At 28.8% G+C, this 16,702-nt stretch overlaps 2 protein-coding genes across 4 annotated transcripts in view; one reads left to right on the forward strand and one right to left on the reverse strand.

Moving 5' to 3' along the window:
* LOC129989356 (snRNA-activating protein complex subunit 4-like) overlaps positions 1 to 13,069 on the forward strand; it is a 42,216-nt gene extending 29,147 nt beyond the window's left edge. Inside the window, exons 16-22 of one of the 2 annotated variants that reach the window (XM_056097846.1) lie at positions 98 to 277; positions 855 to 1,230; positions 1,716 to 1,771; positions 3,890 to 4,240; positions 7,223 to 7,473; positions 11,744 to 11,835; positions 12,448 to 13,069. In XM_056097846.1, coding sequence (XP_055953821.1) covers positions 98 to 277; positions 855 to 1,230; positions 1,716 to 1,771; positions 3,890 to 4,240; positions 7,223 to 7,473; positions 11,744 to 11,835; positions 12,448 to 12,620 — 1,479 coding nt within the window. In that variant the 3' untranslated portion in view covers positions 12,621 to 13,069. The remainder of the gene's footprint in view (positions 1 to 97; positions 278 to 854; positions 1,231 to 1,715; positions 1,772 to 3,889; positions 4,241 to 7,222; positions 7,474 to 11,743; positions 11,836 to 12,447) is intronic. The other variant, XM_056097847.1, reaches the window with a different exon arrangement.
* Positions 13,070 to 14,427: 1,358 nt separating this feature from the next.
* The window catches only part of LOC129989125 (acetylcholinesterase-like), a 58,698-nt gene continuing 56,423 nt past the window's right edge, over positions 14,428 to 16,702 (reverse strand). For both annotated transcript variants that reach the window (XM_056097454.1, XM_056097455.1), the window contains exon 10: positions 14,428 to 15,292. In XM_056097454.1, the coding sequence (XP_055953429.1) occupies positions 14,920 to 15,292 (373 nt within the window). In that variant the 3' untranslated portion in view covers positions 14,428 to 14,919. The remainder of the gene's footprint in view (positions 15,293 to 16,702) is intronic.

Consider the following 16,702-nt stretch of genomic DNA (forward strand, 5'->3'; position numbering starts at 1 on the left):
GAGTGACATTGATTAAATTAAAACAAACATTCAATTTTATATAATATAAATTTTAATTTTTTCTGGATTTCTGTATTGATAAATTATTTCTTTCTAGGATGAGGAAACAAATGAAGTAAGGTTTAAATCCCCAGAAGAAGTAAGGGAATTGACAAACACTGGAAAGTTTACTATATATTATGAAGAAAGAAGAAAAAATATTATCAATTCTGCTTATGAAACTTTGAAATCTGCTTTAGAAAAAATTCAATATCATTTGAAGACGCCAATAACTTTGGTGAGCAGTTTCATATTTTGATCACTTAGAAGTATTTCAGTATTCATGGAATAAATTTTAAGGGGTAGAGAACTCAGTAATTTATTTTTTGAGACAGAAATGCATGGATACAATTGAAATGTTAACAAAAGGAAACATGAATTGTTTACTTAAGCATTGAGGACAAGCATTTCTTTATGAAAATGTTTACAAGATATATTCCATTGATAAGATTTTCAAGAGAGGGAAAAAAAAAATATATAAAAAGTTCTACACAGATACTTCCAAATATGTATTATTATCATTTGCCACAATTTTGAGCAACTTATAAACATTGTTATTAAGAAATACTTGCCAAGTATTGAAGTTTGTTAAATTTGTTAGTGAATATTATTTCAGGTATTACAGTATTGTGGTAAAAAAGCATTTTTCATTGTTAATATAAATGAATAATTGATATTTCTTTTTGTGTCTTTTTTTGTTATTGTACCTTATTATATGACTTACGTATTCTTTAAAATAAACTTTTTATTTTGCCTTTTATGGAAAAAGCTTGCTATAATTGAAGTTTTGAAGTATAATTTGTTTCCTCCTATAGGATAATCTATCGGAAATCAGTTTTCCTGGTCTGAGACTGCTTCAAAAAGTACTCTTGAGGCAAAAAAATAAATCTATAAAATGGGATCTAAACACTTCTGGATGGACTAAAATTTTAATGGAAAGACCGGATTTAGGTGATGATAAGAATACATCAAATTCAGAATCTGATTTTGAAGTGAATCCAGAATCTAATAAAATTGAATCAAATTGGATGGATCCAGAAATCAAAACTCAGAATTTATATTTAGACCATAAAGAAAGAAAAGAAATGGACGAAGATGAAGAAACATGGATTCAGAAAGTGCTGCTCTCTAAATTAGAAGAGGAAGCAAATCGAGAACCTGTTCCATACAATGTGAAGTCAATGATTTCTAGTAAGTAAAACTTAAAAATAATTTGGAATGTAAAATTACTTTTATTCAATTATATTAATTTTTGTCTGATTTTTGTAACTTGACTTACTTTTTGTATACTTTTTTTCATAATTTCATCGAGGGGAGGGACACTCTAGACATGGACTTGATAAATTTCCATTATAATGTTTGTTTTTTTTGCTACCTTGGTGTGTATAGTAATAATGTGAAGCTTAGTTATCCCCTTCTCATTTGATGATGGGATATGCCTTTTAAGGGCATGTAATAAAGTTGTATAGTGTCCATTAGTAGCCATCTGGATTCAACTATAGTTCCTATCTCTTTGCTGATCAATGCCGAGATCTTTCATCAAATTTCTTTATAACTATATTCTGTATAGCTTTGGGATGGGGTGGGCATAATTCATTTGTTGTTACTATTTATGCACACTTGCTTTATTGATATTTTTTTCTGCATACTAATTACTCTTTTTAATCTCTTTATAGGGCTTGGGTTAGGTGCAACACTAGAGTATTCATTGTGTGAAGAGTATCTACAACAGGTACTAAAAATTGAATAGTAAAATGGATACTGATAGAATGTGTAAAAATTTAACAAATTATTTGTCCTATTATCTTATGTTGCAGTTTATTTTTGTGTAGATTGTATACCAATTTCTATAACTTAAAAAAAATGTAAATATATGTTTTTGTGTAATTCACTATTTAAGTTCTAAAGTTATAAAATCCAAAATTGGGGGGGGGAGAGATGTAAACGTTTATTGCCTGACAAATCTGCCAGAATCAAATGTCCTACTGTTTGTGTGATGCAAAAATTTGAAAAGGGGGCAAAGTGGCAGTTCAGATGTTGATTTTTTCTCTTATTGCAATTTAACACTCCATTAGTCACACCTTATCTGACAGATGCATAATTACTTTTTTTCCCCAATAGCTACGTAATGCTGTGTTTGAAAGAAAATTCTTTTTTGTGATCTTCATAGTTCATTTTGGGAAAAATTTATTTTGGTTTATGTTTATTTTAAATAGTGTTTATATATCTATATTATTCTGTTACTAAGCTGTATTATTCACTAATGTTAACAATACATACTGGTGTATCTGATGGATACAGCATGATCACAAAACACACACACACAATTAACAAATGTTAAAATTATGAAGTATGTCTTTAGAGTTTCATTGAAATAATTTGATAAATATGACTAAACTAAACTGACTTCTGATGATTAATCAAAATGGATGTTCTACTGATACGATTCGTGTATGATGGATTCTTAACCCTTTTAAAACATATTAAACCTGATAAAAGATTTGTAAAAAAGTAACCTTTAAATTCTTTTTACTTTATTCAGTGATTTTGTTGTGAAAATTGCATTGTTAAAGCAAAATTTAATACATGTTCTTTGTTCAGTTCCATTCTTGAGTTTGAAAAATCCACAAAGTTAGAATTTCTGTCTTATTAAAGACAATTTTTTTTCTGTCCGTAGTATAAAATCAAGTACTGAATGTTTCCATATGTTAAAGAATGGTTAAATAAAATTAATAAGGAAAATTGCAAGAACATTTAATGAAAAGTCTGTAGAGGATTTTTAATATGTATGCATTCTATAAAAGCATTCAGGGCTGTTTTTGATCTCACTAATATACTACTAATATTCCATTACTTATTTTATTTTAGAAAATATCTATAACATTTTTCTCATAACTGAAAGTAATATTTAACTTTCATTATTTTGCATTCAAATTCTATTTGCAGAATCTTAATTATTTTTTTTAAATTGACATTGTTTAAAACTCTGAAGGAGAAATATACCAAGTATTATTTTTTTAATAGCTAGGTTGTATTAATGTTTTCTCAAATTGTATTTTCTCTTTGCAGTCTATACTATTTGATATAAATGTACTTTGTACATGTTTTTAATATCTAGATTGTATTAAGGGGTCAGTGGACTTTGAAATAAGCAAAAATGGATAAAAGCGCACAATTAAATGCTATAAAATGTATTGTTGAGTAAAATAAATATTTGTATTGTTAAGAGGAAAATAAGTACATCTTAATGACTTTTCTCTAGATGATATTGTAATTAAATTGAAATATCTTTGAAATGTTCCAGGAGTCTTAATTTTTGAAAAAATTAAATGAAACTGATAAATAAATATTTGAGTCAAACATTAAAAGAAAATGAGGTATTTTAGTTTCGAGTTTTTTTAGATAGTTAAAAATCAATTTTAATTCAGAAAAACATAAAATTCCTATGAAAATTCAGTAAATGTGCATATAAATATTTCTAAATAATTAGCATTTAATTGGAATTACATTATCATACATAATTTTGTTCCTGATCAATTTACATTGGGTAATCAGAAAAAAATAGTAAAAAAACTAAAAATTAAGAAGCTTGGAATACTTTGAAATTTTTAAAAATTATATATCTTTTAAATTTTTTAAAAATAATATATTTTGTCTTAAAATGTTTTTTTAAAGAAATTTCACTTATTTATATTTTAATACATATGCATAAAAAAAATTCATAACCCTGATTGAATAATTCTTAAAAGTGTCTAATAGAGTCCACTTTCCCCTTAATTCTATCTCAAAGTTATATTTTCTCTGTCTGTAATATTTGATATAAATGTGCTTTTCTACATATTTTTAATAGCAAATGGGTTGTAAAACTTCCAATCAAAAAGATGATGATATTTTGTGCACCATGAATGGACATAATTACAGAATTTCCCTGCCTAAAGTGCTACATCATTTTGTTCATACCCGGGTTTCTGAAGATCAGATACTCATATTACCTCCAAACTGTACAACTATGGATGCCATGAATAGGATTCTAGAATCAGATAGTATGCTACGCAAAACTGCTGATTTTGTTGACCACAGTATAGTGTATCTTCGTTATTTGCTAGGTCTTACTGGAAAGCAACCAAAATGTGTTCGCTGTACCCTAGAAAAGAAAAATAAAACTAATCATGAAAGCTATCAAGTTGCTTTAGATAACATGGTAAGTACATCTTTTAATTTCTGAAAATTATATGTTTTATTAATTCATCGATTAGACTAAGATGTCGAAGAACGACAAAGTCTGTCTTTAGTATTTCGTTGAAATGATTTAATAATATGACTAAACTTCTGATGATTAGTCAAAACAGATGTTCTACTGGTGCATGATTCATGTATGACCATCTCTGACCTCTTAACCATTTTAAAACATATTAAACATGATAAATGTTATTGTTTTGTAAAAAAATAATCCTTAAGTGCTTTTAACTGTATTCTGTGATTTTGTAGTGTAAAATGCATTGTTAAAGCAAAATTTAATGCAGTCTCTAGTTCAGTTACATTCTTGAGTTTGGAAAATTCACAAAGTTAAAAATTTCTTTCATTAAAGACAATTTTTTAAATTATTTTTTATGACACTCAAACTGCTATTTTTTTTTTCTGTGGCAATAACTTACTAAATAAGATAACCCAATGTATTTTGAGTGCAGTCCTTAAATCCTAGGAATGGAAAATCCTAATATCAAGATGGCAGACATTTGACAAGTTTATAATTTTTGTCAATTTAGCCAACATTAGCCTGTTACCATATATTTTAGCTTCACCAATTCATCTATCTGCAAGATGATAATGTTATTTTGTGGAGGATTAAAAATATTTATGAGAAAATGTTCTGAAAATCAGATGATATATTAATTTATCAATTAAGCTAAGATATATGAGACACAAAGTACTATATTTTTTTCTGTGTTAATAACTAACCAAATAAGAAAACCCAATTTATTTTTGGTGCAGCCCTAAAATCCTATTAATGGAAAATCTTATTATCAAGGTGGCAGACATTTGGCAAGTTTATAGTTTTTGTCACAATTTAGCCAACATTAGTGAAAAATTGTTACCATATATTTTAGTTTCACCAATTCATCTATTTGCAAGATTATTTTGAGGAGGATTAGAAATATATATTAAATAAAACTTTATATATATCCATATTTTTGACAGAACATATTTAAAATGAATCATTAATGTTATATGTAATCTAAATATCTTGACATCTATTTTTATAATGTGATAAATCATCTATTTTTATTATTTATTTTATATATAATTTTTTATGATTTATTTTATGTATCTTTTTTTATGTGGTTTATTTACAAAAGCAGAATATTTTTAACCCTTTGAGTATAAATAGGATTTACATAGTCTTCTCAAATTTTAAATTTCTTCTGTGATAAAAGTTATTTTGAAATCAATTGCGATTGTTGCAATTGATTGATGCAGTTGTAGAACGAAGATAAATACATACATTCCATGTATTATTCATCTAGATAGCACTACTTTTTTTTAAACCAAAAGCTATAGTTTTTAAAAGCTTTTGTTTTGTACATGTATGTACTTTTGTTTTAATAAATTAGTAAAAATTGCATAAATTTTTGGAATATTTGATTAAATGTTGTTAATACATCAATATAATTTCATATTAGTAAATTTGTATCCAAAAAACATAATTTTTGGGTTATGGAGAAATATGTTCAATCTTATATTTAAGAAAATGATGGAGGAAAATAGAAGGGGGGGGATTCAAAGCAGTAATTTTTTTTATTTGTAACTATTGAGAACTTAGTAGAAATGAGACAAAAATATTTAAAAAAAGATAGTTAAAGATTTAAAATTCTTGGTCCAAAGTGTATAAGTTGATGGAATGCGATTAAATAAGAACAATCACCATGCAATGTGTGTTTATAATTCAAGTATTGAATCATTAGGGAAAATAATTACTATAGGGTGATTCAAAACTGCGGATATGCCATAGGCGTTTTTGAAAGTGTTTGATGGTTGATGTAACAGCGCTATGAATCCTGTGTTCATGTAAATGTTCGCAATTTTGAGCACCTACTGGTAACGAATGTACTCTGCTTTGTTGGTATAAAGGTCACATTTGTCACCACTTAACTTTGCTGTTTTCTTGTGTTCACTTCACTTGTCAATTTTGTTCGTGCAGATAAAGTTTGTGGACATACTTTCTATATGAAATCGATTTCCTGCGATATTTTCTACCTTCCCACGAAATTTGAACGATAAGTTTTGAATCACCCTGTATATCATATTTACTCCTCTTTAGTCCTTATATTACAATATATCATCATATGGAAATATAAGAAGAACATAGGAGTGGGATAAATCTAGTAAATTTTAGGAACATGTTTTATGGGACAAGCTTTAAAAGTTGATGAAAAGTATAGCTTTAAAATCATTACAAGCTTCATACAATCAACATAAGCACTAAATGTTGAAGGAGGGGGGGGATCTCCCAGCCATTTCTTGTGTGATTGCTGCAACTACTGAAATTCTGGCAGTAAAAATATAATTCACCTTCATAGTTTTATTTACATTTTTAGTTCTGTTTCATAACTCATGACATTTATGTTAAACATATGCTTTCACAATAATAATATGTTAAATTTATTTGTATGGTTTTGAAATCTATTTGACACCATGACTGCAAAAGAAACAAATCTATTTTTATTATTATCAACCATTGATATCAATTATACTTTAGAATGCTATTATTTTAAAAATCTATTTCTTGTGAAATATTGAATAATTTTTGTATTAAGTTTATTTTTCTTATTTTTTAATGTAAAAAAATACAATAAAAAATTTAAATATTGCAAATTTGTCTTTGTGTCTATGTGTATATTTATATCAAGCATCATACTGATTGACATATATATATCATCTTATAAAAGTATAAATGTAACAGTTAGGCATTCTATAGTATTTGTCATTCATCAGTATTAATTAATTATTATTTAAATTGTTGTTTTTGGTGTGTATTTTGTAAAACTGGGAATATCTTTTCTTCGTAAACTTTTATCTTTTAAAATACATCAGCATCTTAGAAGAAAGAAAAATTGCAATAAAAATTTTAATTGTTTCAAATTTATCTGATTTCTGTTGATATATTTGCATATTTATTTTACAGAAATCTCATCTGCTAATACCAACAGTGGAATTAAAAAAGTCAGCCATGGTTGAAACATTATTTCCTGCATATCAGCTAAAAGAATGTTGGTGTGATGAATTAATTGAATCAAAAAAGACAGTTGAGTTATTAACTAAACGCTTTATGACCTTATTCTTTTGGCCTTATTTTCTGCAATCAATCGAGCCAACAAAGCAGCAAACCGAATTGTTGACACGATCGGGATCTTACAAATACAAACAAAAGAAGCGGTAAGTTAACATTTTATATTATTTTTTAATTAAAAAATTTTAGACTGTGATTATTATTTGAAATTTTTAATTAATACATGAAATAATTTGGTTATCATAAATAGTTTTTAACTTTTTCAATCTTATTAGGTTATACAAGGTGGTCACAAAGTCTTTCACTAATTACAATTACTGTGAAAAAAAAAAGATATTATTTGGCATAGATTTTTTTTCTTCAAAATAATGTAAAGACAGTTATACAATTTTTAATAAAACCATTTATGTCTATAAATTTCAAGTGAGCATTCTTGGTAGCTCGAAGAATGTCAAAATGTTATTCTAATTCTTGCAACATATTATTCAACAATTTAACTATTACACTAGATTCAGCATCTGTGATTTTCACTTTGAGTTATTAATGGCTTCAAATAGCATGACAAATACTCTGTCTTTAATGTTACCCAAAAAGCAAAAATCTATTATTGGGTGAATATGGACATCATTGATGCTATTTTCACTATAATTCTGTTAACAGAATTTTAATAACAGTGGAAAGTAAAATTACTATTTTTGCATTAGTTGAACTATCTGTTGGACTTAAAGAATCTAAGAACTCAATTATTCCTTGAAAAAACATTTTACTACATTATATTTAGTAGTTCTTCCGTAATAATTTTGGTAGGGAAAAAAACCTTGCGACCACCTTTATATATTGAGTTGGCAACTAAGTAATTGCAAATTTTTTTTAGAAAATCAAAGACAATTTTTTCATGGAACTAAATAACTTTATTCTGTAATGTATTGCCCATTTTGATCAATGACCTTTTGCCATCTTTCAGGCAGCATCATAATCCCATGTTCATAAAACTTATGGTTTTTATTAGCAAAAAACTGAATCAGGTATGATTTGACATCATCATCATTATTGAAATTTTTACCATTCAAGGAGTTTTGTAAAGATCGAAACAAAAAGTAATCAGATGGTGCAAGGTCAGGACTATATGGTGGATGTGGCAAAACATCCCAACCAAGCTCCAATAATTTTTGCCGAGTGACCAAAGATGTGTGTGGCCTTGCATTGTCATGATGGAATACAACACCTTTTCGATTTGTCAATTCGGGCCGCTTTTCTTCAACTGCATTGTTTAATTTCGTTAGTTATTCAATGTAGATATCAGAATTGATCGTTCGGTTGGGTGGTAAGAGTTCAAAGTAGACAATTCCTTTGTAATCCCACCAAACTGATAACAAAACCTTCTTTTGATGAATATCAGCTTTTGATGTTGTTTGAGTTGATTCACCTGGCCTGCTCCACGATCTTTCCCGCTTGATATTGTTGTAAAAACCCATTTTTCATCGCCAGTTATCAGTCGTTTTAAAAATGGATCATTTTCATTACGTTTCTTTAGCAAATCGCAGCTGTTAATGCGTTGCGTTAAATGCGTTTCTTTCAGTTCGTGAGGAACCCATGTATCGAGTTTTTGAACATAGCCAAGTTGTTTTAAGTGATTTTCAATGCATGTATGTGATACATGGAGCTTCTCTGCAATCTCACGTGTTGTACTGTGACGATCCGAATCGATTATTGCTTTGATTAGGTCGTCATCAACTTCAACTTGACGACCAGAGCGTTTTTCATCTTTGAGTGAAAAATCACCAGAACGAAATTTGGCAAACCAATTTTGACACTGCCGTTCTTTTAAGGCTTCGTCACCATAAACAGCACATAACTTTTTATGAGCTTGCGATGCGTTTTTCCCTTTGCAGAAATAAAAAAGCAAAATATGACGAAAATGTTCCTTTTGATTTTCCATTTTTCAACGAACGCCAAACGAAAACTACGCAACCGATCAAAAACTTTTTTTACTGATTGACAGCTGAATTGCCAACTATCAAATAACAAAATGTGTTTTACATTTGTACTACGTCTGCAAACCTAAAAATTCAACTGAAGCCATCTATGAGTGAAATCCGCAATTACTTAGTTGCCAAGCCAATATATCCTAATAATGTACGAGGGGTGATCCAAAAAAATTTTTACAAGGCAAATGAAAAATGCTTTATTAACAATAGACACAGGATATAAATGGTAATTTAGAGACATGTGGTGGTCACTTCTCTACATAATCACCAAACCTGTTGAGACATTTATCACACTGCTTGATCAATTTGTTTAACCCATCTAGGTAATAATCAGGTCCCTGACTATTGAGTCAGTTCTCAGTACCTTTCTGAGCATCACCATCTGATATGAACTTTTTAGGATAAGTGTTTCTTCAATGCCAGGAAAAGGAAATAGTCATTGCGAGCCAAATTGGGGTTCTGTGTGGGGTGTCTCCATGCCTCCCACCTAAACGTTTCCAGCAATCTCTCTGCCCACTTCAAAAGAGCGACACCTTTTCACCACCAGTTGTCTATTCATTGCTTAGCCCCCATACACTTCAACGATTTGTCTGTGAATGTCCGATGGGGACACATTCTAGGCCCATAGTAATCATATCACAGCTCACATCTCTGGGCCAGACCACTTCTGTAGACATCTTCTTGCCATTACTGTCGTTGTTTCAGGTCTCAGTACTGTCTGCTTGAACGACCGGTCTAAGACAACTAGGGCCATGTGTCTCCACTCTGGGTAACAGTATTCCCATCCACAATTTCTACTTTCCAAGTACTGCTGCTTGTAAGCTTTATTTTCGATCACCCCTCGTACTTTAGCATTATTTTTATCTTATACTTTTCAAGAGACCAGAAGAATAATGGTGGAAAAGTGCAAATCGAGATAAATTTTTTGCATGTGTAAAATACTTAAGAAAAACGCAATAAACATTTTACAAGAACACACATTATTGAAATTATGGAATATATGGTGTGGAGATACGGTGTATTTATCAATAATTGTCATCTATCTTCACTTATAAACAAAACACACCAATATCTTTCCCTCTCTCTCTCTATATATATATACATGTTTCACATCTCTCACATATTTCAATTTTCGAAACATAATATTTCTGGGTTATACAGCATGTAATCAATTGTGCTACATTCAATGTGATTAATACTTTTGTGAATGATTCATTTTATGGTAATTATTCATACTAATTCTGGTTATTATAAAAATAATAACAAAATAATCTCAATGACTATAACACATACATATTATATATTTTGTACAAATATTATAAATGCATAATTGAATTTTTGTGTTTTATGGTTTTTATGTACAATTTTTACAATCCATTTGAATAAGAATGTTGAAAACTTGACCATAAGTTGGGGAGAATCAGTATTGCTTTTATAATAGTTTTTAATGATATGTTTTACTAAAATAAAAATAAAAAACATTTTAAGTGTAACCATATTAAAAAGAATGAATTTGTTGGAGATTTGCAACCTTTAAATCAGTTTTAAATGAATATCTTCCCCATAAATTTCTAATTTTTCATTTGTATTCTCTTTAATTTCATCCATCTATGTGTTGTGACTACTTTCAACTTATTTATATTATTGCTATGATTTTTATACCATATGATCTAGTATAAGAAAATAAAAATCCAGAATAGTGGATGTTTTTTTTAAAGGAAGGTTTGGCATTTTTTGTTGATCAATGTATTATTGGAACTTTTAAGATAGAGATATAATTTAGCTCCAATATGAGGACAAGATGCCTTTCTAGAAGATTTTCCGTAGAAACTAATCTATATTTGTGTTTCATTTAAAAAACAAGATCCAGCTATTAGCATGTTTGTAACAAGCAATTTATTACCAATGAGCATATCTATCACTCAAATTTTAAAATAATGTTACATAGGAGGATTGCTAGAGGATAGAATCTTTAATCATCTTTCTCTGATTTTTGTTTCTTAAAAGTATTATGCTTTAATTCAGAAGTCCACTGGTAGATCTACATATTTGATTCACCTATTTATGCATATATTATATAATAACACAGGTGCCTAAATTGTAGTTCCCTTTTTTAAGTGTACACTGGTTGTGTACGCTGCTACTGGTGTTTAAGTATTTATTAACCAACACAAGAATAAAAATAAAAAACGTCTTTTTTTTTTTATTTCAAGTATTTTGTTAAAATATATCTTAAAAAGAATTTTAACTGATAATTATTTAAATTGGCTAAGTGAGTTCTTTCTTATGCATAAGTGGAGGCATTTAATTTATCTTTCAATTAAGAGTGTGCTGGAATATATTAAAAATAAAGTTGACTACTATTTATTGTTTTACTTATTTCTCACTACACAATGAATTAAAATATTTTTATTTTGAAAAATTTTAGAAAAAAGAAACTGTTATCAAGAGACAAGAATGAGAGTGAAAATGAAGGCTGTTCCAAAAGGAAACGTCGAAGAAAGAATTTAACAGATACAGGTAAAACAATTTGTATTAAAATAGCCTGTATATATATATATATATATATATATATATATATATATATATAGTACTTTAATATGAGTTAGTTATATATTTTACATTGTCCATTTAAAAGGAGGATATACTCATCATATGTATGGTAGCTGAAACTTAAGTAATTGCTAAGTAAATTGATGTGACTCATTTGAAATGTAACAAAATACATATATTTTTTTTTTCATTTGAATTTCAGCTCATTTCATCAAAGATTCACTGTGCATGTTAAATTTTATTTTGAGGCTAAATGCTCTCTTACTTTTGTTTGGATAAATGAGTACTGGATCATGTATCTTCCTCAATGCATTAATTTATAGCCAAACTATTTAGAATCTTAAATTAAAACCAATTAGAGTGTGATACACATTGAACTTCTACAAATTCTGTCGAACAATGTTAAGATCTTTTAAAAAGATGGCTTTAAGATCCCTGCATGGCTTTGGTAAAGTTTTGTTGTTCATTCTATAAAATATATTTTAATAATTACTTCTAATGCTTTGGCAGTGTTGGAATCAAATTTACAAATTTTAATCATAAATTGAATCCTTTATTATTTTTTCATATTTTTTTTAGAAACAGAGGAGGAAGATTCTGAATCAGATAGACTTTCTTGTTCATCATCATCAACAACTGTACAGAGAAGCCAGAGTCACCCACATACTGCTCAGAATAAAGCCGATGAGGTGGAGGTAGTATGTTTAAGTGATACTCCAGAAGATTTCCCCTATGCTGAGCCAATGGAATAGAATTTCATATGAAATTGAATGGAGCTATTTAATATTTTATTAATGAAAAGTAAAATGTAATTATTTGTTATGCTTAATAGCTAAACACTTAATATAGTATTTAAATACAAATTGTAGTAAGTGTAAATTTAAATTTGATTAAAATATTAGGAATCAAAATATATAATTAATACCCTTTTTTTTTCTTCTTCTTTTTCTTTTGTTAAAATTGGAAGTTAATTTTTGATTTCAAGGTTTGAATTTATGCAGCACTATCAATTTAAGTTTATAAAAATGAGTTTCTTTATGCATTTTTCTAAACAGGAAAAAGGTTAAAGTTTTTAAAAATATCCTATTTTTAAGAAAATTTATTAAATAATTTAAAACTTCTGCTTAAATGTATACCCTTAAGAATTTATGCATGTAAGTGTAAGTTTTTGAAAACTAATAAAATTAACAAGTTTTATAATTACTCATTCAATACAGAAAGTGATAAATTGGATCCATTCTTTTACTCTCAAGAAAAGTATTATAATAACTATTTATTATTATTACGCATTTATAAATCTTCTGTGATATCATGTCATAACTGTTGTAAATTATATAAATGCCATATTAATCTAAAATGAATAATGAATGCTGACATTTTCTGCATTGTATTTTAATTTTGTGTCATTTTCAGTATTGTCAAAAATACAATAAACTGTTTGAAAACTCAGTACCTATGTAAAAAGTGATATAGTTTTACATTTTGTAAATAAACCTCATTACAAATAAATTTGTTAATACATTCTTAAATTTTCTGATAATTATCATTTTTATCTATGTAGATTGAATATAAAATACTGCAGAATGTATGGGATGATTCTGAAATTTTAGATAACAGAAAGGATAGACACAAAGCTAATTTTTTTTCTTTCAAAACCAGATTTTTTTTGTAACAAAGTTTGCAATTTAAATAGTTTTTTCCTTCAATTGGGTGAGTGAAATATTGGATATTGTTTTGAGTAAATGATTTATAAATGCTCCATTCAGTATAGTTATCAGATGAGAAATCCTTGAACTCCACTCATTGTCTAAACCTATGTAACATATTATTGCAGTAACTCCAGAACCATATGCATAAAAGAAGAATCCCATCAGGATACACCGAAAAACAGATGTTTCAAATTCAATGATTGATTCCCATTTATGGCATTGTTGTAGGATTGAGTTATCTCCAATCCAGTAATGGATATACCATGAGCAGTCTCAAACTTATTTTCTGCCTATTTTTTGTGATGATGAATGCTCAAAATTGTCTAGGTACTTTGGTACAGTGGGGATAATCCCATTATAAGTAACAACATCGGTGTTACCCCTCCTCCATGTCTAACCATCTGAGCAAATTGAATAACCATTGTCAGAACAGTACAAAGACAGAAATTAAGAAATTAATTGTACAAGTCCTAATGTCCATTGTACAACTCCTCCTTTTGGAGGTGGAAATGAAAGTAATTCGATCCTACAGCCTTAATATACCTAATAGTAAACTAAAGATCTAACTGGAAAGCTTCTTATTCCATTTCTGGACTACTCCCTCCCCCAACCCCAACACACACATTACAGTGGGATCATCATGATAATTGAAGGGGAAAAAAAGTTTAAACATATAATCAAGATAACTCTTAATATCTCACATTTGATGATTTCTGTATTTTAAATAAAATTCTGTACAAAATACAAAAGTTTTTATTAATTTATGAAAAGCAGTACATATCTGAAGGTAAAGACGAAAATCTAAGAAAATAATAAGAAAAGGTTTCCATTACTTTGAAGCCTCCAAGAATATTAATTTTCTATAAAACTAATTTTTTTTACAAAAGTTTTTAAATTTTATACAGGAAATATACCCTCCTCTTACAAAAACATTTTTTTTGACATGGAATAAATGCATTATTAACAAAAAAAGTTCAAATCATGCCTTGTTAAAGGGAAGAAATATAACTATGCCTTCTCATTTTCAATCAAAATCTAATCTAGGACCTAAATTACTATTTTTGGAGTATCTTTATTTAAAGAAAAGATTGCACAAAATGAGCTCACTAGATAAAAAAAAAATTTCTAACTAGACCAGCATAGTTTCTTTACAACTGTCTACTTTGAGCACTGTATTTTACATTCTACCATCTGATAACTTCACAATAACAAGCAGCATGATAAGATATAATTGTGATGCCATAAAGTACAATAAAATGATTCATGTTTAATGACTAAATTATATCGTGATTTCAAAGTCAATTGTGCTGGTTCGATTTTGCTTATTTATGCAAATGATTTTTCAGTACAGTGTAGAACCTGATAATCTAGACTGATTTTCCGTACCGTTGGCCTTGAAACTCTGACTTCGTTTTTGATTGTATAGTACAACCAGCAGAACTATCACAACAACCAATAAGGCAATAGAGACTGATACCATGGCCCATGCCAGTGTTCGGTACAGGCTTTCGCTGTGTTTGTTTTGAGTGAGTGGACTGCTTGTTGGTGTTGTCATCCCAGCCAAAGCAGGTAGGTGTCGTGTCCACATGTCAACGGCTCGTTGCTTGTAGAAAGATCCTGGTTTAAGATCTCTTTCAATTCTGTAGTAAGTTTGACTTTCAGGCTTGTAGGGCTCCCAACGAGGATATTCGTAGTTTACAAACTGAGGGGCTTCTCTGAAAAAAAAAAAATGAATATTCATATTAGTGTTACTTGTATACAACCGGCCACTGCGCTGCCACTGAAGGAAGCAGTATTGACAGGATTTGTTGTGGTCAACTGCAGTTTTTACCATAACCCCTACATATCACCGGCCGATTCACCGAACTGGCACTCTCTTCATCTGGTGCACATTAAATCCGTCGGGGCCAAACACCCTCCCATTGGTGTTGTGTGGAAGTTTAGTGGCGGGGGATACCATCTCAGGTATCGTCCTCCTCATCTTAACACAGTTTAAAATTTTGATATCCGATACAAAATAGCCCCAGTGTTCCTTTAAAACTGATGTTAATATAACTAAACTAAACTAAGCCGTCTTCAAGGTGGTTGGCATCGATTAGAAAGTGGTCGTCTCTGATCTTCCCCCTCGTCTTCACGCACACCATTTTAATTTTACTGTTAGAGTGTATTGTTATTGGGTAATCTGCAGATTTACTTGACTGACCTGTTAAAATGTGGAAAATTGTTTCATTTCTCTTATTATCTAAACAATATGCTGATCTAGATTTGCATACAACCTTCTAGGCATTCATTAAGATGAAAATAAGATATTTGCTTGAACAATAGAGTTTTTGTATGTTTAAATAAATACTTAGACAAACAACTTTTTATTTTAGGTGACATTAATTGAAACAAGATGCAACATTTTTATATTATTTGTGCTCCAAATTTATAATTTAACATACTGTTAATAAAATGTACTGACGCTTGTTCAAGTAACAGTGCTATTTATTTCTCAGTATTTTAGGAATCATAATTAGAAAGCAAAGAATCAGTTAAAAACTTTAGGAAGTGAAAGGAGAAAGAAATTTTTTGCTTCAATGATAATGATAGGTTAATTTTCTTTCGTTGGCAAAATATGATTTTTTTTTTTAACATAGTATGTTAGCCTTTTAATACTGCCATCTATAAATTGTGACATTAATTGATAAAAAACAACATTCGGAAGTCTTTAGGTGGACAGATTTTTTAAGCTAGAGATACAAAAGTTATCATATAGTTACTCCTTAGATAATAAATGCCCGTTAAGATTTTTTTTTTTAAATTTTGAATAATAAATTCATTATTTCAGTTATATGAAGCATGTTGTCATACATGTTGTAGTATTAAATTCCTTTTTTTATGTGAATTCTATTACTATTATATATATAGAGAGAGATATTATTTTGACCTAAAACATTATCATGCTTCAATATTTTGGACTCGAAGTTCGGATGCCTTTTGATTTTTTTTTTTTTGGATGATTCTCCACTTTAGCAAGTAAGTACATTTATTAATTTGAATATTAATTAAATGCGCGCATCTAGGGTTTTCGAATTTAACGATAACATTGGCATATACAAATTTATGAAGAATTTTTCCAGCTA

Source organism: Argiope bruennichi, chromosome 10 (assembly GCF_947563725.1).
Source record: "Argiope bruennichi chromosome 10, qqArgBrue1.1, whole genome shotgun sequence".
Lineage (NCBI taxonomy): Eukaryota > Metazoa > Arthropoda > Arachnida > Araneae > Araneidae > Argiope > Argiope bruennichi.